The sequence below is a fragment of the Podarcis bocagei genome (assembly GCF_964188305.1).
Source record: "Podarcis bocagei genome assembly, chromosome: 2".
NCBI classification, from domain to species: domain Eukaryota; kingdom Metazoa; phylum Chordata; class Lepidosauria; order Squamata; family Lacertidae; genus Podarcis; species Podarcis bocagei.
Window position 1 is genome coordinate 50997591 of NC_138126.1, and position 26578 is coordinate 51024168.

At 43.1% G+C, this 26578-nt stretch overlaps 1 protein-coding gene across 4 annotated transcripts in view; it reads left to right on the top strand.

Moving 5' to 3' along the window:
• BICD2 (BICD cargo adaptor 2) overlaps positions 1 to 26578 on the top strand; it is an 83962-nt gene that overhangs the window by 26094 nt on the left and 31290 nt on the right. For all 4 annotated transcript variants that reach the window (XM_081185241.1, XM_081185243.1, XM_081185242.1 and 1 more), the window contains exon 2: positions 22624 to 22836. In XM_081185241.1, the coding sequence (XP_081041367.1) occupies positions 22624 to 22836 (213 nt within the window). The remainder of the gene's footprint in view (positions 1 to 22623; positions 22837 to 26578) is intronic.

Below are 26578 nucleotides of genomic sequence, written 5' to 3' on the forward strand. Positions count from 1 at the left end.
TTTGAGCCAGAACTGTTTTAGGATGGGCTCCAGTTGGCAGCATGAACAGCCTTTCCAACTGCTGAGCATTCATCAAGGGTAGTTAATGTAGTACCCTCCAGTTGTTGGGTACAATTCCCATCATCCCTAACCACTGACCATGCTGACTGAGGCTGTGGGGAGTTGTAGTGCAAAACCTGCAGGCCGCCATGTTGGCTAACCTAGGTATACACGAATGAGATCATTGTACTGAGCAGAAATGGAGGGATGCTTGGAAAAGTGTCCCACTGGCAATGTGAGGGTGCTATGAAAGGATCAGCTTACAGAGTACTTGTAATGCAGATCCAGGGAGCGTTGCTTAGTCTCAACAGACTTTGTGATATTGTTATGTAGCCAAATCAGATTGGAAATTGTGATAGCATCCTTTTCAATGCACGGTCTTTGATTTATTGTGATCTCTTTCCAGATACGAGAAGTCCTGGTTTTAAAAAACAAACAAACAGCAACACACACATACACACGCTTGTGCCAAATCAGCTGCCAGTTTGGTGGAGCACAGCCAGAACAAATTTTAATTGAGAGGGGAATATTTCAACAACACCCGGCATCAACACACACTACTCTCCTACAGACAAGGGAGAACATTGGCTCAGCTTTGCTGCTACAAAGCAAAATACGGTTAATGCTGGGAAGCGAGGTGGAATTACTATGGAAAAGGGGCATGGGCATAGCCAGGATTTATTTTAGGGGGGAGGCAGGCTTTATGTGTATGAGGGGGGTGGGCAGAACCGAGAGATCTGTGATGCTATTGGTCAGTTAGTTAAGTATTTCTGTTTATTTACTTGATTCGGGGGGGGGGGCAGCTGTCCCCTTGACGCACCCACAACTACGCCCATGAAAAGGGGAGACGGATGGTGGGTGGGATGCATCTCTGAGATCGGCTTCCAAGTTGCAGAATGTAGTTTACAGGGAGCTGTCTTTATGGCTGTACCAGTAATAATAATACTGACACAGAAACTCTCCGCCGTCTGGATTATGAATGGACACTCAGCCTTCAGATATAGATGATATCAAGCTGTCTTCCAGTCTAAATTTTTAGCATTCACGAGTTGCAGCTATATCTTGATAACACTTACTGTCTGGCCTAACTGGAAAATAAAATGCTTTCTGAGAAGGTGGCAGGAGGTGTGTTGGAATCAATAACCCCCGGGCTGTGTTTGTGTGTGTGTGTAATCGGTCTAGTGCTCCTATAGTCAATTAAAACAAAATAGACACAGGCTTTTTATTAGATGTGCAGACCAGCAGGCAATGAGGTCCTTGGCTGAATGCTGGGGGTCCTGGGTAAATTTAATTATAAGAAGTTTTCAATTAGTTGCTGCCATCTGTGACAAAAACCTAGTTGAACTGCTTGTAGCTGGAGATAATACATTAGCAATCTCTCACCAATATGCTCTGCAGCCCATTCTGAAGAACGGACTTGAAAGGCTGGCGTGCCAACAACTATGCATCAGATTTAGGTCACGGTTGCAGTAGGGCAGCATGTTGTTAAGTAGCTTAGGCGAAAAAGGTAGCTTTTGATTTACAACTGTTTATAAAAACATGGGCTAATACTGCTGAGCAAGAAGTACAGAAGGAAACTAATGAGCATGGACATTGTTTAACTTTCTTTCATTTCCCTAGAACGGTATAGCTCTGCTTTAGTGCTGCCTGCCTGCAATAATGGAAAATAAATGGTTTTTTAAAAAGGGTTTTTTAAAAAGAGAAACAAAGGAGATCTGAAGCCACCCTTTTGAAAGTGAGCACCATTCCTGGTGCTAGTCATATTATACTTGAAGAGTGACACAAATGAGGGGTAATGCAAACCATGGTTTATCCCCCCCTTATAAGCCAGTGATTGAAACAATGGTTTGAAGTGATTTTGCAAGCTGTGGTCAGAAGGGATCCTCGTTTGCCTTTTGCAACTTTGCAACAGTACACATAAAACAGAGGGGAATTGTTCCGAAGAGGGAATAAATTAAGTGGAGGGGAGGGGAATAAGTGTGCCCCAAACTAGTTTCTGTTTTGCAAAGCATCATTTATAAGGATCCAATGTTTTATCTGTAGTAGGTTGTAGTCTGATTAAAATTAGGGAGCCCTTTTAAGTACACCATTGAAATGAAAGCATTGTGTTAGTGTTGCACAAGTGCAGAAAATTTTAGAATCTTACTATAGATGGCTAATACCCATGCATGCTACAGAAAGATAGGGAACAATGTCCATTGTATTTGGAATGAATGTAACATTACATGTAGTACTTAATGCTGTCCAGCAAATAATAGAATTGAAAGTCATACACTCTAGCAAAGGTGCAGAATTCCTCCTCTAGGCTTGTGGAACATGAGGATTTGATACCTTAGCTCCATTATCTTGGAGAGCATGCCTGCAAATGCTGCTAAATCTGATTTTAAGCTCTGCTCATGTTGTTTGACGTGATGGCTTCCTGTAGGGAACGACTTCCAAAGTAGGCAATAAAACAATATTTACTCACAGCTGACTGCAATAAGGAGTTTATTTTTAGCCACCTTCACCACAGAAGAAAACAATAATCGGGTTTAGATAAGGCTTTTAAAACTTGGACTGTTTCCCTTGGTCCATTTTCCATTTATGTTTTTGTAACTGATTCCACCCTACCACCCCAGTGAGTGATAATCCTAAACAATTATTTATACACTGTCTAAAATCCTAATTCTGTGTGGCGGGTCTGATTTGATTTCAAGATTGGTCTGCTTTTCAGTGGCCTTATATCAGGTTTTTGTGTATGTCTTTATAATTTGGATATAATTTTTCAGAGTCAAATAAGTAACACATACTCTATCAGTAAAGCTTTGGGTCTCTGAGTATCTTAATCAGTTCGTTGTTCCTGAAGGTTGTCAGTGTCACATAAATTGTTTGACTCTTTTATGACCATGTACCTTCCAGGAAACTGACAGAGCATGTGCTGGGTAATTGCATATAACACATAACTGTGGCAGTTGTATTGGGACTGGCCAATGTCATACAACAGGACGTAAGGTCATTGCTACCTGGACCATATGGTTGCTCTGCATATTCCGGTGTAGCCAAGACTGCAGCTGCCTTGCTTTTGTTGTATGCTCTGCTACTGCTTATGACTGTATTTTGTACACAGGCAAGGGATAAGTGGCCACTCTAGAATGAAGTACACTGGAAACATAATCCAGCACAAATTAGCTTTTCTTAACGATGATGAGGATGATGACAATAATAATAATAATAAAACATTATCATTAATTTATTAATAATTTATTCATCGACTTCTACACAACCATCTCAAGGCAATGTACAATTAAAATAGCAAAAAATATTTAAAAACATTTTAAAAAATCAGATACACGTAAAACTCTAATCAATATAAAAAGCAGATACTCATGGCAAGGGCCCATTTATCCAGCTGGGAAAGCCTATCAGAACAAATTTTTCTTCAACTGTTTCTGGAAAGTGCCTTCCCTGCTGAAGACATTCCCACAGTGGAATTGCATTCACGAATTTGTGGGAACCTTAAGTTGTTTGAAATCTTCCAGTTGTGAAGATGATCCTAGACGTAATGAGTTGATGGCTGTTTCTGATCCTTTCTGGCATGGACAAAAATATATTGGGAGCATGAGGGCCAGACCCTGTGGAAAATTTGGGCACATAGCTGCCCTATCCTGCTTCCTGCGCTATGCTGCTCAGCTATGTCAAGAGTTGCCTTCATTTTTGCTATGTTAACTTCTTGACCCAATGTTCAATATTTTCAGCTCACATCTGAAAGTTTGTATTTCCCTTTTTTTGAGCAGCTTCGCCGTTTCGTAGCAAGAATAAGTACAGCAATACACTTTAATATCTTGAGGTTAATTCAAGTTGTGCCATGCTGCTACATTGTCTGATATTTTGCTCTGCAGTTGAAGTTTCCTCTGAGCAAAATCTGTCCATTGTGCTCATTGAAAACTATGTAGCAGCTTTGATTACCATTTCCCTGTGTGCAGAGAGAGCACAGTTTAGGCATTATTCATAGAAGATGACTTCACTGTTGCATCAGCACTGACTTCAAACCCTGGCAAAAAGCACTTTTGTGTTTACAGAAGCAAAATGGCATCAAATTAGGGCAGTGAAAGAGAAGCTGCATTTATTGCGACGACTTATGCTAAGGCCTCACAGGAAGCTCATAGATTTTGTTTCTTAAATGCAAAGGTGATCTGAGAACTGCATCTTTATCAAACATCTACAGAAGTTTATACCAGGGTGGGCATTTGTGCAGTGTAAGAAGCTGTTGGGACTGATGGTAAAAACATTCCTTTTTAATATACAAACTGATCTTTTGAAAGAAAGAAAAAACCCTACTCTGCTGAATATCAGCCTTGTGCTGTAAAAATTCCAACTCCTTAGAAGGGTAATAGCAGCAGGGCATCTTCTCCACAGCAGGTGAATAGTTTTGCTGAACTGTAATAACTTCAAAATTGCATATCAGGCTTTCTGACCTGAATCATTACTCTCTGTTCTAAGAGCATGACAGACCTCTTGTTCAGCAGATGTAGCTTTTTAAAAAATAATTAGCATCACCTTTGATAGCTGCGTTGTGCCATTGCCCTGTTTTAAAGCCTGGTTTAGCCTGCAAAATGGATCCCTGTTCTTCAGCTAAGTCTGGAAAACAGGAACTTGGTTCTATTTTTAACACAGTGCAGGCCACTTTCTGTTGTTTTTGGACCGATACCAAAATATGGCAGTTCCCACTGGCACAATGATATTAGAAAGAGCTGAAATGTTGAGACACTGAAACATTTAAATGTGAATGGGAGGTTAGAATTTCAGTTCAGGTTATTGTGCGGTTTCACCTGCTGGACTTCAGGTTTGATGCTTCTCCCCCCCCCCTTTACCTTGCCTTTTACTGTGCTTCAGGCTCCCTTTTTATGTCTCCATCATTGCCAGACATTAATATCTAGTACATATAGCCCTCCGTAGTTAAGATTGCTCAACCTTTTTCCTGGCCGCATATGAAAGGCAAGGCAGAACATCCTTATCTGTCCTCTACAATACCGTACAGATAGACCAACATGGGTTGAATGGGACCAAAGAGAAGAAGAATCTGTGGAGGCAGCCAAGAGGATTTTCAAAGGTATTTCTTTAAAGAAAAGGGAATGAACTTGACCAGCTGTAGAAGAGGGTACAGAGAGAGTGTACTGATATATGTTAATGCTGGAAAGTAGCCTCTGCATTCTCCTGTTAGGCATAAAACTGCTGACATTTCTCTTTTCCTGTCCAACATTGTTCTGTATTTCCCCTTAACCCTTCCTATTGTTGTTCCATATCATTAATAGATCTTTTTGACTTGCGATTTAGTGTGTGGTTATTGCACAAAGCCCAGAGATCATCTGAGGAAATCTGGGATGTCTACGTTTTCATAGATATTTCCGAAGGCTCTATGTTTGGAGCATGAGCAATTTCCTTTTGGAGAAGCAAGGCTGATAAAGACCCCGTTGGGGGCCTACTTGTGTGACTTTTTCTTGCCTTGCCCGAGAGCCAGGATTCTGACCTCAGCTGCTTCAAGGGGGACATCACATGTGGTAGCAATGGGACCAACCAGGACATCAAGCATGAGAGGGATGCATGAGACTTGCAGTAACAGACATGGGTTTCCGAACCTACTTGGATGAAGAGACAATCTGCGTCAGAACAGAATAGCCAAAGGCCTATCTAGTCTGACTCCATCACCCTGTTCTCATAGTGGCCAACCAGATACCTATGCGAAACCTGCAAGCAGGACCTGACAGCATTTTACCCTCCTGCAGTTTCTAGCAACTGGTGTTCAGAATGATTTCCTTGGTTTCCCCCTGTTGGTTTTCCCCTGCAAAAAACATTTTTGACACAACAGCTTAAAAATAGCCATCTGCTATTAAGCAATGTCATATGATCCTATGATTTCCTTCTGCTTGCATGGTTAAAAAAAAAAAATCTAAAGGAGTCCTGCTGGGCAAAAATCAGGACATATGAAAAAACTACTCCTTCCTGTTTTCCATTTTGTAACTAAATGTTGGCACTGTTTCTTCCTTGGAGACCTCTGACCAAATATATCTCCAGAGAGAATTATCCATTTTGTTTTGTTTTGTTTGGAATGACCTTGACTCGCTGTTGACCAGTGACATCACCATCAGGAAGGCTTTGTAATGCAGGCTGCAAGTTCCTTCACACAGATGCTCTAGATATTAGTAGCATTTAAATGGATTGCTTTTCAGTCATGTTTCTCAGCCTCCCAGTCAGTTTGGCACCAGTATAGGATGTCTGTGGCACCTGGAGCCCGCCTGTGGCATGAAATGGAAGCTGGCAAAATGCCTTGGATAGCTCCAGAAGGGGGAGGCTGGATGGGAAGGGGGAGGCTGCAGGATCAGAACAGTCAGGGAAACGGAGCAAAGAGGTCACAGGCTGAAGCCAGGTAGGGGAGAGTAGCTGAAGGAAGAGCTGACAGGCAGCTTGGGAAGACTGAAAAAGGAAGAAGACAGAGAAGGGACAGAAGGAGAACTGAGAAAGAGAACTGACACAGGCCTGCATTAGGGATGTGGGGTGGGAAGAGAGAAGAGTGAATAGACAAAAATGCAGAGAGCAGAGGTGCAAGAGAACATGGCTGGAGCAGTGTCCGTTGGGGATTGACACCCATACCCAGTACAGGAGAGAGCTGGGCTGGGGGGCAGGTGATATCCAAGGGGGTTGTGGAGCTGGGGAGGGGCTTAAGTACAGAGTGTATTGCTTAGTTTGCTGGCACATTATGATGGTTCAGAAAAACAGACTTGTGGGGGGTGGGACGGGACATTATCAGTCAGATGGGCGGGGGTATAAGTAATAAATTATTATTATTAACATTTCCCAAAAAACTTCAAAATTGCTATTCAGTGCAGCCTTTACCATCCCTTTAATTCCGCTGCCCCTGCTTCTGAAAGAACCAAAAAATTATAATTACAGTCAGCAAAATTATTTGGGGAACCTTTAATTTTTCTCCTCCTCTGCAACTATTTTGCTATGTTCTCTGAAGATCTCTGGCTGCCAGTCTGTTTTTAAGCCACTTAAAAACAGCTCAAGCAGCTGTTGGTTTAGCAGTTTACTCCCAGGCAATCTTTGAGCTCCCCAGGATAGCATTTTTTTCATTGTGAGTAATGTGGTTGTGGGCAGCCAGTCAGTCCTGTCGAAGGGCCATCAAGATGATTTCCTTCCCTTCAACCTCTCTCCTGCCTCTTCTGGCCTCCTGAGAGCAGGGCATAAGGAGGCACATGGCTTGCAGCGGGAAAAAGAGGAGCTGAAAAGATGCTACGCTAAATGCCCAAGTGTGTTTTGGCATGGAGGGCTCACTTGGCATGTGTGTGACAAGGATCTCATTTCCAAGGCTGTGAGTAACGATTACAGCCTCAACTGTGTGTAACAAAACCAAATTGCCACTCCAGTGGGGCTAACAGTGTTTGATTTCCTGTTTCCTGGTCAAAAGAGTTCACTTTGTTCAAAGAGGAAAAAATAAATGCTGACAAATGAAGCACCCTCCTTGCTGTGACTAATGTCCCTTGGCTCTTGATGCCATGTAATTAATTGTAGGATCACATAATTTCTCACTTTGGGGAATGTGGCTGATTTATGCAGTGCTTGTAAAACGTTTCAAACACAGAAGTGAGTCCTAACATTGAAGCTTGCACTAACTTTTTTTTGGGGGGGGCAGCTCCATGCAAGCAATCTGTATGTGCCTGAAAAAACAGCAAAATATCCACTGGCACCTTAAAAGAAGAAGAAGAAGAAGAAGAAGAAGAAGAAGAAGAAGAAGAAGAAGAAGAGTAGTTTGGATTTGATATCCCGCATTATCACTTCCCGAAGGAGTCTCAAAGCGGCTAACAATCTCCTCTCCCTTCCTCCCCCACAACAAACACTCTGTGAGGTGAGTGAGGCTGAGAGACTTCAGAGAAGTGTGACTAGCCCAAGGTCACCCAGCAGCTGCATGTGGAGGAGCAGAGACGCGAACCCGGTTCCCCAGATTACAAGTCCACCGCTCTTAACCACTACACCACACTGGCTCTTAACACCTGCGAGACTAGACATCCAGTGTGGTGTAGTGGTTAGTGTGTAGTACTAGGACCTGGGAAACCAGGGTTTGAATCCTCACTTTGTTGTGAAACTCACTGGGTGACATTGGACTAACCATGGCCTCTAAGCTTAACCTACTTCACAGGGTTTGTTGTGGGGATTAAATGAGGAGGGAGAGGACCATGCACACCATGTTGAGCTCCTTGCAATAAGTAGTACATTTAATATAGCATAAATCATGGGTAGGCAAACTAAGGCCCTGGGGCCGGATCCTGCCCAATTGCCTTCTCAATCTGTCCTGCGGACGGTCTGGGAATCAGCGTGTTTTTACATGAGTAGAATGTGTCCTTTTGTTTAAAATGCATCTCTGGGTTATTTGTGGGGCATAGGAATTCATTCATTCCCCCCCCCCAATATACTCCAGCCCCCCCACAAGGTCTGAGGGACAGTGGACCGGCCCCCTGCTGAAAAAGTTTGCTGACCCCTGAATGTACTCCAGCTTAAGGCTACCCTCTAGCAAATTTGCCTGAGTAGTTTGCAAGAGAAATAAGACTACCCAGTCAAAAGAATGAAGAGAATCACATTGGTATTGGGGAAACCATCTCAATAACTGAAACTGACAACACACCAGAAGATGATTCCAATCAGTTTGAACAGCAGCAACAACAAAAACTTTCTAAAAAAAAAAATAAGGACGGTGACAGGGAGTTCTGTAACTTGGGTGCCATCACTGAGGCCCCATCTACGCCAGACATTTAAAGCAGTATCATAATTTAATAATTACAGGGTTGGCTAGAGGAAGGGAGGGTAAGGGTAGGACATATATTACTTTGCGTGATGATGGACACAGGTTATACTTTGCTATCACGTGGAAGCTGGTTTAAATTACTCCCATGTGCAAGTTCTAGTGTAGGAAACCATTTGCCAGCAGCAGATCATCCTGAGGTCAAGGCAGTTTTCTGTATGCCAATGGAGCTATGTTTATTTGGGGCATTTGCTGTGGTACTTAGGAATTCTCTATATTTGTACCTTTGAAGCTTAAAGGTAAAGGTAAAGGGACCCCTGACCATTAGGTCCAGTTGCGGACGACTCTAGGGTTGCAGTGCTCATCTCGCTTTACTGGCCGAGGGAGCCAGCGTACAGCTTCCGGGTCATGTGGCCAGCATGACTAAGCCGCTTCTGGCAAAATCAGAGCAGCGCATGGAAACACGGTTTACCTTCCCGCCGGAGCGGTACCTATTTATTTACTTGCACTTTGACGTTCTTTCAAACTGCTAGGTTGGCAGGAGCAGGGACCAAGCAACAGGAGCTCACCCCGTCACGGGGATTCGAACTGCCGACCTTCTGATCGGCAAGCCCATGGCTCTGTGGTTTAACCCACAATGACACCCGTGTTCCTCACAGGTCAAACTATCTGTGACATGGGTTGATTTTTGAGGGTTGCCTCTTTGTGGTTGTTTTTAACTTTTAGACCAGCTTTACTGCCTTTTTCAGAAGCGGTCTGGTAAATGTTCAAGGGTTGGGTTGGGAGCTGTTTAAAAAACAAAACAAAAACCTTGAAAATATTGGCTGTGGCTGAATTCTTACTGCCTTTCACAACCCAAATATCTTCTCTTTTCATTCTGTTCACCTAGAATTTGTGAAGTTTCTTATACATGCACATCTAATATAGTCCTTTGGAAAATGGAGCAGAGTGCAAGACCATGGCTCCCCCCCCCCCTTCTCTGATCTTGTTTGGATTCTAGAAGACGAAAATGAAACTGAGGCTCAGCGGGACAGTTTAATGTGCTAATATTCCTTAGTGCCCATTTCTGAATCCAGCTAAGAAGGGTCATGTTTCTGGATTGCTGGATTCATTTCTTATTCTTCACCCTTAAAGAAGACGTCCGCTGAAGGCCTAGTCACTTAACAAGGGCAATGGGGAGCTCCTCTCAATAAGACTGCTTTATTTTTAATGCTTCGCCCCGCTTTCTGCACCAGCACTTTCTCTTGGGGTGCTTCTTTCCTTGACTGAATTACAATAAATGCCTTTTAGCGGCATTTATCATAATCACGTGTCCATGCCCGTTAGCTTCCAAACACAGCATTATTGTCAAGGGGGGATGCTGTACATGGTAATGTAAATGTAATGGGGAGAATCCAGCCTGCCTTGAAACGCGCCTTGTGAATGGGCGAAAGCAGCAATTAATGTCTCAATGTTGGTTCATCTGTTGAGTACAATTAGCTTCATCTATCAGCCTTTCACTTCAGAGAAAAGGGCAGTGTGGCATTTATTAAAGGACGGCCTTGTTCTGCTTGACATTTCAGAGCCACATGTCACTGGGTGTCTCAGCTGGAGGAATGGGTGAGACTGGGGGACACAACAATGTATTTGTGGGACTTGGATTGAAACTGGCAGTGCCTTGGAGATGTGGAAGCGAATATAGACCCTCTGCCTTAGAAGTGGTGGTGGTGTGGGGAGGGACGGGGCTCCCAAGTGTGAATGCTTTCCCTCTTTTTTGCTTTCTATGAAAAAGTTGCTAGACAGACATCTCGCCCCCTCCCTACCACCCAGCAGAGCGCTCCATGGGCTATTAGTGATGCCCCTTCTCACACTTCCAGCAGAAGTGTTTAATTGGAGCCTGCTGTGAGGAGAGCTCTGATTCCAGGAGGCCTGCAGTGTGATAAAGGTTACATCATTTCACTGCCACTGTGGATTGTGATAACATGTTGAGCTCTTTCCCCCCCTCCTCCTCCCCCTCTACACACACACACACAACTTTATCTTCTTTATGATGACACACACAGGGAAGGAGGGTGACATAGGATAGCGCTGTTGCTTTTCAGTGCAGCAAAAGTCAGTGCAGCAGATATTTCGGATGGTGCAGCCTCCATCAGGTGGGGCAATTTGGGGCGGTTCATACAAATGCATTGTGTTAAAATGGAAAATTTGCAGACAAGCGGAAGTGGTGTTTGCGATAGCTTCTTGAGGGAGTTGGGGGAGGGCCACAGCAAAGTTATAGAGCATTTGCTTTGCATGCAGAATCTGCGGTGTTCATTGGCAACCTAGAGCTTCTTCAGTTGCCTAAGCATGCCTCATGGAAGACACTCGCTCTCTCTTTCTCGGTGTGGGAGGAAAAGTGCTTGGCTCTGCAAATTAAGAAGAAGTAGGGTAAACTACTTATTATTATTTATTTATTAGGGTAAACCTAATAAATGTTTTATTAGGCTCTTAGTGCATACATGGGGTTATTCTGGCATTGCTTAGATTACTAGTGGCATTGGGTTCAGTTGCTGGGGACATAGACAGCATCCTCATCGTTAGTTCCTGGATTACCTTCCAGGCTTTCCCCCTGGGCATTTTCTGTGGATTTACTTCAGGTATTCCCTGTTCTCATGCTGCCTGAGGGTGTATCTAAGCCTACACTTAAATCCACATGCTTTACAGGAGATCACAAAAAAAGAGAGAAAGAAAAGCAGGCGGGTTTTCTCCAAGCTTTTCCTGTGGAACCAGCACCTTCTCTCATTGAATACAAAGTTTTACTGTTTCTGCATAAGCTAGCAGTTCTTTGCACATAAAGGGAAAACAAGACACTTGAGCACAATGCCTGTGGCACCTAATACACTAGCATATTCAAATACAGATTCTCCAGTCATGTAGGTGGAATCCTAAGGGCTTTTTGATACACAGTACAGCTGCAAACTTGGATTCAAGACCAAGTTCACACTTGGAGGGCTGCACTCTGATGAACATACCTGTCGATGACAAGTATAAAAAGGCCCTAATGTAGATGTATTTTTGTTGATGAACTGATAGCCCTGATATTGAATGATTGGAATGTGATATTGATCATCCTCTAGGTGGTATAATCTGGAGTGAGAAACCTCAGGCCAAATGCAGTCTTCCAGATCTCTCTATTTAATCCTCAGGACTCTTCCTCTGGCTACAGCACTCACCAGTCTTGCTCCATGCCCTCCTCAAGTAGTACTGCATCCTGGAACTACAATGATTAGTAATAGTAATTTATTATTTATGCCCTGCCCATCTGACTGGGTTTCCCCAGCCACTCTGGGTGGCTTTCAACAAAATATTAAAATACAATAGTCCTCTGACACAAAACCCCACATATATTAAGTAAAATAGAAACATCGCCACCCAACCCAACCCCACTCACCTTTCCCCCCTCCACCTCTTTCCCCCTTTTCTTCCTAATGTCTCAACAAATGAAACTGATCTGTAAAAGATGTTACTTGAAAGAGAGAGAGAGAGAGAGAGAGAGAGAGAGAGAGAGGGACATTGCACATCCTTTTGTAAACATGAGAAAAGCCTGCTGGATCAGGCCAGTGTCTCTTCTAGTCCAGCTTCCTGTTGTCACAGTGGCCAACTAGATGCCTATGGGAAGCCCCCAAACAGGACTTGAGCACAACAGCCAGCACACAGGACTTGACCAATGCTCAGCATTTCAGGAATTGTATACACATGTGTGCAGAAGTAATCCTCATTCAGTTTAATCCCATGCACACCTTTTTTGAGATGAAGCTGCCACATTTAGCACAGTGGGGTCTTCTTTGAGTAAGCATGATTGCTGCTTTATCCTTGTACCATTTTGTAATCAGAAAAAAAACTTTAAATGAACTTACTTTTTTAAAGAAAACCAACACCACCGTATTCTGATAATTTTTGCTGAGGAGGAATGTTTGGATGTGAGTTTTCAGCTGGAGGTAGCGAGTGATTAGAATATGCATATGCAGGGCGTACACTAAAGCCTGATTTAACAGCTTGAGATGATTCTTCTTCTGGATGTTACTGTGCCACCCCCAGATTAGTCTTCAGTTTATAGAGATTCGTGTCATCGCCATGCTGCTGACCAGTGTTTGACCCCATAGCTATAGCATCCTCTTTATACATGAACCTCAATCCTTTTGTTCTTTTGAGAGGGTTACAGCAAGGTTTCAAAGAATCATGCTCGCTGGAAACAAATATGTAAAAGTCAGAATTGGCTAGAATTATTATTCTCCTGGGGTAACTGCTTCCTAATTACTTAATTATTGGGGCGGGTGCATAAGAAGGGGGAGGGGAGAGGGAACGGAACCATTTTTTTAAAAAACCTGTTATCATAATCCCAAACTGAAGACATGAATCTGAACTCAAATTAATTTCGGATCTGGATTTGGGCTGGGGGAATGACCTTCGTATTTTTAATCTATTTCTGGGATTCACTCAAATCCTGATCTTGCCAAGATTACAATTTATATTTTCCGATAGGCTTGAAATTTGTATTTTAACCAATTAAACTGCATTGCAATGGCAAGCCTGAAAGCTTACCAAGAAGAAAGGGTTAAAGACCAAGGGTGATATTCAACTGAGTTTGTAGTGAGATGGGGCTAGGTTTATGTCTTTGTGTCACAGTTCCTAGGGCAGCGGCTATTTATTTTTATTTTATTTTTTGCGAGGGGAGGGGTTAGTTGCGCTGCAGGATAGTAACGCTGAATAATTTCGGAACTCTTGCCCTGTAACGCTGCAGGCCTGCTTGGCTTGGCTGGTTTATTAACCTTAACAAATGATGTGGAGGCTGCTATGAATTATGCAGGACAGCCTGACCCATTTGCTGGCAAATCTCTTTGCAGGGCAAGGCAGGTCACGTGTGGTCTGTGGGATTGCATTGGCAAATAAAAGCTTTCTAGCCTCAGAGATGCTCAGTGCACCCTTTGCCTTAACAGTACATCTATTGTTTAGCCATTAGGAAGTAATAGTTTTTTTTTGGGGGGGGGGAGCGAGGGGAATGCTGCAAATATGCCATGCCAGAATTCTGTAAAGCCTTCCAGGTGTGATCTGGTCAGGTGACATGTCTGCCGTCAAGCAGTGGCTCAAAATGCCTGGTTTTGGTGTCAGTGTAGCTGCTTAGAACAAGAAAAATTGCTCTGGAGAGAGGGTGGGTGGCTGAGGGAACTAGGATGGGATTCTTCTGCTTGCTATTCGTTTATGGGTACATTGTATACATTTTGGCAAAGGGCAGTATCCTGACAAATCGGATCAGGATCGTGTATGCCAGGAAGAGAGAAAGCACTGCCAATACATCTCACGCAAAGCCTAAGTATTCTGTCATTTATGCATAACGTAGCCTGCAAATTTTAAGTCAGTGCAGTCACAAGTACTGTCAGAGATAGTTTAGGGAGATGGAGGGGCCTGGAAAGAGTGCACCAGACCATCTGTCTCCTAGGGTCTCCACGTGTGTAAGGGGGCAGGGAGGAATTACTGCAGCTCTGTGCATTCATTGTAAAACAAAACGTGTATGTGCATGTCTGTCTCCATCTCCCCCAGCACCCTCTGTGCAACAGTGGCGGAAGATCACCCTGTGCTAACGACAATGAAAGGCGGCGTTATTTCTTTATGGATTCTTTGAATAAAATGGATGTGTCTTGAGTTCTTTGGCCTCTAATTATTGCACTAATAAGTGGAACGGGATGGCTCAGGAGACTGACTGTTCTTTCGAGCCAGATCCGTTTGCCTTTAGTCAGCTGGGACCAAAAGCAATTACTCGTTGATGGATGGCTAGTGGCCCATGTGTGCACATTCAATGGCTTCGGGGAAGTTGCTTGCAGACAGATGTCCGCACTGCAACAAACTCTGAGGATTAAATTCAGCCGCAGTCTGACCGTCTGGGGCTGGCTCTATTTGGGTCTGGAGCATTGCCAGAAAAGCACAGCAAGCCCAAGTGACCTAATGATACGGCCTCTTCTTTTCCAATGCATTGTACAATCAGAAGACCCGGGAATCCCATTCCCCCCCCCCTCAATACTTTGTATATAAAACATTAATAAAGTTGAACCAGAAAGTAACGTAACATTATAATATATTTTTGCCAGGAGCATTGGAAATAGGTTCCTTGTATACACCCTGCCTCCTGAAGCTCCAAGTAGGACTGGATAGGACATTTGAGATACACTCAGTACGAGGAATTCAGAGAACACTTGTTTCTGTTCTCTATTCTTTTGTCTCTACCTCCAATTTATTTTCTACCATGCTGCCTTCCATTCTTTCTTCTCATTCCCTCTGTCTCTTCTCATGGTTGCCATTTTCTCCTGCATCATGTTTCTGTTTCAAGCTGGTTCCAACCTGAAGTTGCGTAGGCAGTTGGTCTGTACAGCAAAGTACAGTGGTAGCTTGAGTTACAAACTCTCCGCTAACCTGGAAGTAGTACCTTGGGTTAATAAATTAGCCCCAGGATGAGAACAGAAATTGTGCAGTGGTGGCGTGGCAGCAGCAGGAGGCCCTATTAGCTAAAGTGGTGCCTCAGGTTAAGAACAGACCTCCAGAATGAATTAAGTTTTTAACCAGAGGTACCACTGTACAGGTACATTTCCCAGGTGTGTTCTTCATTAGCTTGCCATAAGGAGCTTCAGAATGGCAGTGATAGATCAAGGGTAGGTATATGGCCTCACATACTATGAAGCTCATGCTGTGGTGATGCCATTTTATGAACTGCGCTGCACATGCACTGTGTAACCACTTAGAGTGGCATATAAATACAATGAAATACAAATAAATAAAGAATGCAGACATGGCGAGGCTAGCCTTTTGCCCTTCATTTAGTGCTCTCAGCCATTTTAGAGAACTTTAAAAATTATTCTGGATTTTTTTGGGGGGTGGGGAACGAGCAGCTTAGAGGGAAACGTTCAGAAAATGTTGAGCGCAGAAGGTCCTTCCGTATAATTGCAACGTCGTGTCTGCTTTATGTCAGAGGCATTGTTGCCTGACTGCATGAATAAAAGTAAGTCGGCTTCAGACTTAAAAGGTGTGGCTGCTCTTTGCCTCCTGGTGACATTAGTTAAAGAGACACATGATGTGACCATCAGCGCAGTCAGCACTTCTCTGCCCTAAGATGGGGAAATTCTGGCATATTGTGCATCAGCTTTGCCTGATGTAATCAGGAGTGGCAGGAAAGGGATGTGATTTGGCTGTGGTTACACCTTTCAGGTAACATCCAGTTTGGCCCACATATATATAGTGTATTCTTTATTTGGAAGATTTATATCCCATCCTTTAATCGAGATGATCCCCAAAGTGATTTTCACTGGATCTATAATAATACACACACCCCAAACCCATATAGCTCAACAGCCCTTCTTTTCCTGGTCAACAGATGGGGTCAGAGTGTGCCTCTCTTCAACTCTGCAGTGCAAGGGGAGCTTGTAGTTAAAGCTGAGTGTTCTTTTGACATGGGGGAGAAGGCAGCAAACGCTCTGCTGCAGGTCTTTTCTTCCTGGCTGATGGATAGGGAAAGGGTAGTCTTCCCTCGCTGCAATGTTCTTCCTGGGAGGCAGGGGGTGCAACCACTGGAAAACCTTGTTCCCCTGGCTTAGCCCAGAATGTGCTTTCTTTCTGTTCTGCAGATCCACAGCAATTTATTTATGCCTTAAGAACTATTACCTCCCATGCCTTAGTTATTCAAATATCATTATGATCTACATTCACAGTGTCAGCTCCGTCAGCGTGTATAATGAACTCCTGTCTATCTGAATGTTCATTATATGCCTCCATTGCTAATTGTATTTATTTAATAAATATCAGAGACAGCTCCCTCTTTTTTGCAAGGTGGGCATTCTCCTTTAATTTGTAAAATGCACTTCTCTTCTTGTTTAATGCCCTGTGTTTTTTTTTATAATGAATATATTGATGGGGGAAGCAACGAAGGGGAGTAGAAACAGATTCAAAATGCCAGCAATGATATTACCAGATCAAGAGAGAGGCTGTGTCATCTTCTTAGTGTGCTACTCTGAGTTTAATCTGTGAATTATTTTTCCCTCCTGACACGCAGCATAATGGAGAAGATAAATTTGCATATTGCTAGCTCCACCTGACTACTAGTCCTGTCAAGAAACGCATCAACAATGATGCACAAGGTCACAGCAGGATGCATAAAGTATTCCTAATCAGGCCATAATTGCTGTGCTGGAAAACTTATTAAAATAATATAGTAGGAGGTATACAAATTGCTTACTCCGCACAAACCCCTCCCTACTAAACACCAGGCACTAAAATGTTCTTTAATTGCTATACTGTTTTTTAACATTTTGCATATACACAGTATTTAAGTTTGTGTTGGCCTCCCCGTGGTTCCTGCAGATGAATAACCAGCGGTTCCAAATTGGCAACTTATTTTGTTTGCAAAGTTAATTTTGCTCGCTTGAAAATACACCTTAGCATTTAAAATATTTCATCCTAAGACTCCACTGGTATGGTTAAAATTACAATGGCAGCAGAACTGCTTGCTCAGCAGGTGTAAGAGAATCACAGGCAGCTTTTGAGCAGAGAGATCAAAACTGGGCATCAGCACTTGCCCCCTCATGGTGTGAAAATGCATCCATGGTAGCAGCACCCCAAAACTACCATTCTTTTGTATAGATGGTAGAAACAAGTGTCTCCCATCACCACAATTGTACTAGGCTTGTACTAGGCTACAGTTCATAATATTCTTCTCTAGTCAGATTAGAGTGTGTGTGTGTATAGGGGACTAGAGGATGAGCTGCACAGTTGGCTGCCTGGCCATTTTATCGCCTGCCTCAGTGCTAGAACTGATGGATGCACAGTTCACTGTTGAGATGCAGAAGATCAAAACAGGGCATAATGTGTGTATGACTAGAGCCTTTTTCAAGTATTAATTTTCACGCTGAGGCCAAGCAAGGTGAAAGGGGCTATGGGCATGGTGTCTCCCTTAGCAATCAGCCCTTTAAAATCAAGGGAGAAGTCACAACCCGCAGGGAAGGCTGCAGAAGTTAATGCTTAACATAGTAATAGTGGCAGTGGGGGCAGGAGCAAGGCAGTGCTACTTTGGGGGTGAAGCTAAATACATGACCGCACAGCCATTTTCCACCCTGCTTGTCTTCTACATGCGTGTAATGTGTAAAGAGGCCTTAGGGGAGGCAGACTTTTGGTATGCAGTGATTTCTGGAAGACCCCTGCTGAGTACAAACAGCATAATGGCAAACTGATTAGAGGGCTTCTGTTCTAGTAAGCAGTGCATAACTTTTGTAAAATAAAATAATAAAAGAAAGAATTGGTGGTTAACTTGGTTCTATCTATAAAAAAACCTGAGCATGTGGGAAGGCATTTGGTCTGAACGAAAGATATGCATCTGTGGCCATTGGCCTTGTGAAGCTTTTGATATGCAAGCTCACAAGTTAGGAGTTTTGGAGCAATGGGAATGTTTTTTGTTTACACCTGCCCTGTGTGCAGCAGCACAGACCTTTTAAAAAAATGACATAAATCTACATGTGCAACTTGTTGTGTGCTCTTGCATGTGCAGTTTAACAGAATCATATTATTGTGATGAAAAGTTACCTTTGTGGCACAGGAAACAAGAGGTGTCAAAATCCATAATAGCTTCATAGGGAAAATATCGACTGTGTAACCTGAGATCAATCTTGCACTTTATTCAAACGTTCAGAAATGTCAATAAAAATTTAACGGTTGGGGGGTTTTTGTTTTGTTTTTGCCTTGTTTCTTTAATTGCAATGAGAAATGTTGAGGTGGCTGTACAGCAAATGTATTTGAAAGGAAGAATGCCTTGCTGAAAGGTCTGAGAGTATAAACTGCCATGGCAACAATTCTTTACAAGTTCAAATGGGTCGATAGGAATGAGAAAAGAAAGTCCTTATGATAAGCATCTGATTTATGAGCTTAAAAGGAAAGGCAAAGGTTCAGTCAGCACGATATCTTAAGAACTGAGACCCCAGGTGCCACTGTGGGAGGCAGAAATCCTTTATATTGTATATTTATAACAAAACCAGACCTTTTCATAAAATGCGTTGGATTTGGAAGCAGTCTCTCCCTCCCCCCCCCCCCAATATAGCTAGCATTTCATGAATTTTAAGAGGCCCAACACCCAGGAAAAGGCATGCTGCAAAGACCTTAAAAATAAAAACAGCCAGTTGTGTAATAACAAATGCAAATTGTGTGTGTGTGTGTGTGTGTGTGTGTGTGTGTGTGTCTAATAGTGAGTTTTAACTCACATACCTCAATAATAGGAAGGTGCATAGTATTTGCATGTGTGCATCCATACACTTAAGTGTGTGTGTGTGTGTGTTGTAAGGTAAAGGTAAGGGACCCCTGACCATTAGGTCCAGTCGTGGCTGACTCTGGGGTTGCGGCGCTCATCTCGCTTTATATGCCGAGGGAGCCGGCGTACAGCTCCCGGGTTATGTGGCCAGCATGACTAAGCTGCTTCTGGCAAACCAGAGCAGCGCACGGAAACGCCGTGTACCTTCCCGCCAGAGCTGTACCTATTTATGTACTTGCACTTTGACGTGCTTTCGAACTGCTAGGTGGGCAGGAGCAGGGACTGAGCAACAGGAGCTCACCCTGTCGTGGGGATTCGAACCGCTGACCTTTTGATTGGCAAGTCCTAGGCTCTGTGGTTTAACCCACAGCGCCACCCACGTCCCAGATGAGTGTGTGTTGTACTAAGCGAAAAATATTGTCATTTCAAAAGTCTTTTATGCAAAGTACTTACCATATAGGGACTCGGGGGGCGCTGTGGGTTAAACCACAGAGCCTAGGACTTGCCGATCAGAAGGTCGGCAGTTTGAATCCCTGCGACGGGGTGAGCTCCCATTTCTCGGTCCCTGCTCCTGCCAACCTAGCAGTTTGAAGGCATGTCAAAGTGCAAGTAGATAAATAGGTACCACTCTGGCGGGAAGGTAAATGGTGTTTCCGTGCGCTGCTCTGGTTCACCAGAAGCAGCTTAGTCATGCTGGCCACATGACCTGGAAGCTGTACGCCGGCTCCCTCAGCCAATAAAGCAAGATGAGTGCCGCAACCCCAGAGTCGGTCACAACTGGACCTAATGGTCAGGGGTCCCTTTAACTTTTACGTACCCTATATATCAAGGACTTGTTCAAGAAGTACTTTTGCTTCTTCAACAAAAGCTGAAAATTTGCAAGCTTCATCCACTTCATTCCTGTGCCTGGAAATTTTATTTGCTTCTGATGAAAGGAGGAAAAGTTACACAGATTTTAGATTACCCATAAGGGCGAATAGGAAACATAGCTTTATGCAGAGTGACCTGGAACACAAATTGAAGATTGAAGCAGACAGAGTACATAATAACTCAGAAACAGGTAAAAGAAGTCCCGATATGGACAACAATTTACAATGTGACTGATTTTGATATTAGAAATTGATTTGCGTGTCAAGGGGGGGATTATAAGTTTTTGTAAACTTTGCTACACTTTTTTGTAGATTCTTATTTCAGTTATATTGGTTTGCTAACACCCTAACATATATAGAGATCTCAGTCATTCTAAGCTGCTGTGTGCAGTTGAAACTCATTTTACAGCAACATGCACAGATGGCATGTTACTTTCTGTCTGAAATGTGACGCTTTTTAATTTCCCTAAGGACTGATGTGTGAACCTGGCCAGAATTTCCTCAATGGGTATTTGTCTCTGGTTTCTCTAATTTGCTTATCTGAAATCAGATTCAATCTGATAGGAGCAATGAGTGGGTGGCTTGCATACAAGATGGCACAGACATGTTCAATCATTTGCTTTAGTACTGTTTGTTCAATAATTACCGTATCAGCGAATGTTTCCTATCTAAGATGCTGAAGTAATGAAATTCTGAGGCCTACTTCTTGCATGTAGGAAATAAATTTCCTCCTGTGATGACAGATACGGTCTGAACGGCTAGGACATAAATGGCCAATGGAAAACTTGATAGATCATTAAACAGGGAGCAGTGTTTGGAGAAGGAGGAGAGATCCTGGGTTGCCCTTGACCAGGTTGAAAATGCAGCATTCGTACCAGCAATCTTTATATGAAATGAAAGAAAGAACTGGCATGTTGAACATACCAATTCACTTGAAAGACTCAAATCTATCTTAGAAGGCAGTAGTTGCAAAGACATATTGTAGTTCAAAGACAGCATTCATTTCAGCTCTTACACATCAGTCCATCTGTCAGGTGGATCCCAACGAGAATATGGCTCCTTAAAATGGTAGGACAATTTGTCTTTATAAATACAGTGGTACCTCGGGTTACAGACGCTTCAGGATACATACGCTTCAGGTTACACACTCCGCTAACCCAGAAATATTACCTTGGGTTAAGAACTTTGCTTTAGGATGAGAACAGAAATTGCACAGTGACGGCGCGGCAGCAGTAGGAGGCCCCATTAGCTAAAGTGGTGCTTCAGGTTAAGAACAGTTTAAAGTTAAGAACGGACGTCTGAAACGAATTAAGTACGTAACCAGAGGTACCACTGTATATTAAAATTATTTGAGCTTCTCGGAAGAACTAACTGAAGGTGTTTGATAACACACAAAGAGGTAAATGGAAACACATCTTGGAGCAGATTCCGACTTGGTCATGGGAAGAAAAATAGCTTGTTAGCAATGAATGTAAAAGAAAAGAAAAATCCCAACAAATTTACAGTAGTACATGTGAACAGTATGTATAGATTTGGTTCAACAGTAAGAGTTCCTAATCATTATACATCTATAGTAAAAATAATTGCTGTTGGTAATGGGGCAGGACTCTTTGAGCAAGTAGAATTGTAAAAACTGTTTTGCATATTAATCATAGGATTCTTTGATCACTAGCTGTGTGCTTTATGCGTGGCCAGTATACTTCAATGTGTACTTTAGGTTTCTGGTGGCATGGTGGCCACCCATGTATCACAGCCCAATGTTTTTTATGTTAGCCTTTTGATTGGTGTTCTTCAGAGCAATTGAGCCAATTTATTTGAAGTATATTAAGGTAATCTAGGGAAGCTTCTAGTTCAAAATAAGTGCTGGGCTGCTTGAAATAGAGGGAAACGATGGACGAGAGAGCCGAGGAAATTACCTCAGAAAGTAGCATTGTGGCTTGTTCTAAAATGACACCAACTCATATATTTTAATGTTATTGAAGGAAATAGGGCTGTTCAGACCAGGAGATATATGCATGTAGACCCTCCTCATGCAGAAATCTCCGCTCAATTTATGGTTTTGGTACATGGCCCTTAGTGCATTTCTGTGCCTCATCCTCAGATCTGTAAAATGGGAATTATAGTGATCCAGCTGACAGGGATGTTGTGATGATTTCACAAGTGTTCACACTTGATTGTTTTAAACAATTACGTACTTGACTTATAAGGTTGCCATTTTGAAAAATGGGAGTTCTCTTTAGCACAAATACATATCCTCACCTCACAACAAGGAGATAATCGTGTTAGAAAAGGAAAAGAGCACAATGTTATATCCAACCAGGTTGTCCCATTACTGCAAGAATTCCTACCTGTGCAAGAAGACCTCTTCTTTTCTCTCTGCATGCTTCCCCAATCTGTTTTGGGCTTCACCAACCATCTGGAGAAGAGTTGGGGCATGCAGGGGTGCATGAGGAGGAGAGTGGAAAGGAAAAGGGACGGCTTCACTGGTCACAACTCAAATACCCCATAATGTGTGAAAGTGTTTTATGTTTCTGCCCATTAACGGATTTGGGGAGACTGATGTGCTCTTAACCGGGGTACACTCAATGCACAATAAACATTTATGTTGCTAAAATTATTCATTAAAGATCTTTCTGATTTTCCCCCAGGCTTTTGGTCAGGCTCACACTAACCACAAGAAAGTAGCAGCAGATGGAGAGAGCAGGGAAGAAACCTTGATTCAAGAGTCCGCCACAAAGGAAGAGTACTACATGAAGAAAGTCATGGAACTGCAGACAGAGCTAAAGCAGCTGAGGAATGTCCTTGCCAACACCCAGTCTGAAAATGAACGCTTGAATTCTGTTGCTCAGGAACTGAGAGAGGTGAGAGTTATTGGCCCATTATGCCTGAAGTGCAAAAGCTCTGAGGCTGTCTTGTTATATTCCCTTGGAAAGCCATGCCTATTTATGTTTCTGATAGACGCTTCTTAAATTAGGCATGCTGGGGACTTTCAAAGGCATTTCTCTATCTTCCATTCAGTTCAGCAGGGCCCACGAAGTTGCTCCTCAAACTAGCTATATCCGTCCATATACATAAAAACGTAAGGCTGTTGACACGTTGCAGTTTGCAGCTGCAGTGTGAGGTACAGCAGGAAAGCGGCCAAGCCAGAAGCATAGTTGGCAGGTGGCCCAAGTGAACTGTTTACCGTATTTTTCGCTCTATAGGACGCACCAGCCCATAGGACGCACCGGACCATAGGAGGGGGAGAACAGGAAAAAAAAATCTTTTTCCTTGTTCTCCCCCTCTAAAACAAGGTGCGTTCAAGGTGCATTCACCCAAAGCCTCCGGAGCGCAGTGGGAGTTCCCGCTGCGCTCTGGAGGCTTCAGGCGGCTACCATCCCCAAGCTAGAACAGCGAGACCGTCTCGCTGTTCTGGCTTCGGGGACAGCCTTTGTAGCCTCCGGAGGGCAGCGGGGTGAAGGCACCTTGCTGCCCTGCAGAGGCTTTGCGCGCAGCCATCCCCAAGCTAGAGCAGCGAGACGGAGCCCTCCGTCTCGCTGTTCTGGCTTGGGAACAGCCTTGCTAGCTTCTGCAGGACAGCGAGGTGAAGGCACCCCGCTGCCCTGGAGAGGTTTGCGCGCAGCCATCCCCAAGCTAGAACAGCGAGATGGAGCACTCCGCAGCGCTCTGTCTCCCTGTTCTGGCTTTGGGCTTATCCGCAGAGCCTGCATTCACTCTATAGGACGCAACACTTTCCCCCTTAATTTTTGGAGGGCAAAAAGTGCGTCCTATAGAGCAAAAAATACGGTAAGTTGCTCTGTGAAGTGCCTCCTTTCTCTTTTAAAAGGGGTTGGGGCAAGCTGTGAGGGGACCTGCAATGGGGTAGGTGTGGTGTGAAAAGAGGGGATTTGGTCAGATGTGATGGAAGGCCAGATAGCAAAGGGGTAGGTGTGGTTGGAGAGCAGGTGTGGTTGGAGAGGAGAGCACGTAGGGGCGGCAGCCCCTAGTTAAAATCTAAATGTTAAAACCATGTCATATTAAAACAAATAGTTTTAAGGTTTCCTAAAACCTGCATACAAGTAGCAGTAAGCTAAAAGTAGTAATTAGATGGCCATCCTACATGCCTGGAATAGCAACAACAAAACTTAATTTATCTTTAATATGAAAGGATGTTGGATTATTGGGGATTTTTTGTTTTGTTTTATTTATGAGCTTCATATGTTGTTTTTGAGGTTAGCCTGCTGTGAATCCTTCTAGAGAACATAGTTGGCTAGGCAGTATCCTAGAGGTGGGAGTTGTTACCTACAGCACCTTTGTTGTTTTTTATAATTAATTAATTTATAATTAATTTTTATTGATTTTTCAGTTACTTATTCATATACATATACATCTTCCATTATTTTCCATATATATAATATGTCAAAATACATGCAATAATCCCATATCTTCCCCAGTGACTTCCCACCACCTCATTACAGCTTCTTTTATTCTCTCTCTTTCTCTCCCTCCCTCCCTCTCTCATCTACTGTTGTTATTCTTGTTTCTTCTTTATTACATCATGTATCTTATCTAACTATTCTTTTATTTTGCAAATTTCAAATTAAACATATCAAGGATTTTATTTGAGGACAACATTTCTCTAGATATTCCTTTACACATTCCCACTCTTTTTGTATTTTTTTGTTTTTGGTGATTCCTAATTGCCACTTTGTTCTTGTGTCCTCTCTGAACGTTATGCTGTTCGCAATATTGAGGAAGCATTAGCCACATTAAATAGGAAGAAGCTCTTCTGATGGGGTTATGGATTACATGTTGTATCAAAGTTTTGTTATGTAAATGCTTATTTGCAGATATCTGGCTGATTCTCTCTCTCTGTGTGTATATAGATATAGATTGTTAAAGCTATGGCAAAAAATAGATTTTACTTCTTTAACATGTTTTACAAACATAATTTATGTTTGGCCGATTTTCCTTTTCTCTTATGACCCTCCCTGTCTCATTTTTTTCTGGTGAAATGAGGCATTAAATGTAGAAATGGGAACATGTTGGTTTCCCCTGTTCACAAAAAGCCGTGTATCATCTGCAAAGTTGACTGCTTCAGTTTCTATCTCTTGGAAACACTGTGAAACAAAAGTATCAGGTTATTTTAAACTTTGTATATATCTGCTTGAACTGGAATGAAAGTTGCAGATTTCATAAGCGTTCCTACTTCATCCTCCTCCTGCAACGTATTGAGCGGTTTAATCTTGGTTGTTTTAGTTGAGAGAAACCGTGAAGAAGCACCGTAGCAGGGAATGGAAGTTTTATTTGAAGCTTTTTCTTTGTATGAGATTCTGCGGCAAAAAGTGCTGAAAACAAGTGGGGTTGATCTTTAGGGAGCTGTTGACACTGCGTGAAGCTGTCTTACTTCATCAGCACTGCATATGAGGACAGGCTGCAGATGAGATATCTGTGTAATGCAGAACAGAAGTCTCTCCATGGCAGGAATGAGTAAGATCAGTTAGAGTAGTTTCTGATTCACTGGCTGGAATCCCCCAGAAGTGTGGAGGGGGAAATGAAGGAAGATTGGGGAAGGGAGCTCTGCTCTCAGTGGTATGCTTTGCATACAGAAAAGTCCTAGGTTCAGTCCCTGGCATTCTGAGGTAGGGTTGGAGATGACTCTTGCTACCAGTCAGTATAGATGTGTTGCCCCAGTCTTGGACACATATGTATGCAAATATGTAGTGCCCCCACCTATTTTTTAAAATGAAAAATAATAATGTAGAAGTCTAGGCTGTGCCTCATTTCTTTGATAACGCTATCACAAAAACCTCCCATTCCTTCAGAAGATAACGTTCAAGCAAATGTGATACAGCTAGGATACGATTGGAGGCAGACAGAAAGGCTCAGTAGTAGTAGTAGTAGTAGTAGTAGTAGTAGTAGTAGTAGTAGTAATTATTTATCTTTTGTACCCTACTCATTTGACTTGGTAGCCCCAGCCACTCTGAGCTTCTTCCATTTTGCCTTAATTGTTCCCTGCTGCCTCATGATTCTGTACGGCAATAATATTTGCTTTTGCCTTTTTATCAAATTCTAACAGCAAAAGCCACTTTTCCTGCTTTGTGGAGCCTTTTTGTGAAAAAGTCGAAGAGTTTAGTAAGCAGATGGTGGGGAAATCAACCTGTTTGCTGTAGCACTGAAGTGCAGTCTTTCAGGAAGAAGCTTGATGGTCCATTTTGCAGAGTAAGGAGACTAAAGCCCTGATCCTTAACCGCTGGAGGGGGTTAGGGTTTAGCAGCATCCTAATTCATGGTAGAAGGCACGGTAGCATAAGCACAACTGCTGGAAGTGTGCCTGCTTGCAGAAGTTGGCATGGAATCTCAAAATGAGGTGGAGCAGGGCTGTCTATAGATTTGCCTGATTTCAAGCTGATCCAGTTGCCAGACAGGGGCCTGGGCCTCTGCTATGCCAGCCTGGTACTGGTTCAGCAGAAAATACCCAGAAAACTGCTCTCCATCACATCCACCACCTTCCTTGACCAATGCAGGTGTCAAGGCTTTGGATGTGATGGTGGAGCCAGTGTTTGCCTATTATGGTCCTCTGGCCATGGTTCCCCAGCCAGAGCTAGGACTGCTCTGCTCGGTT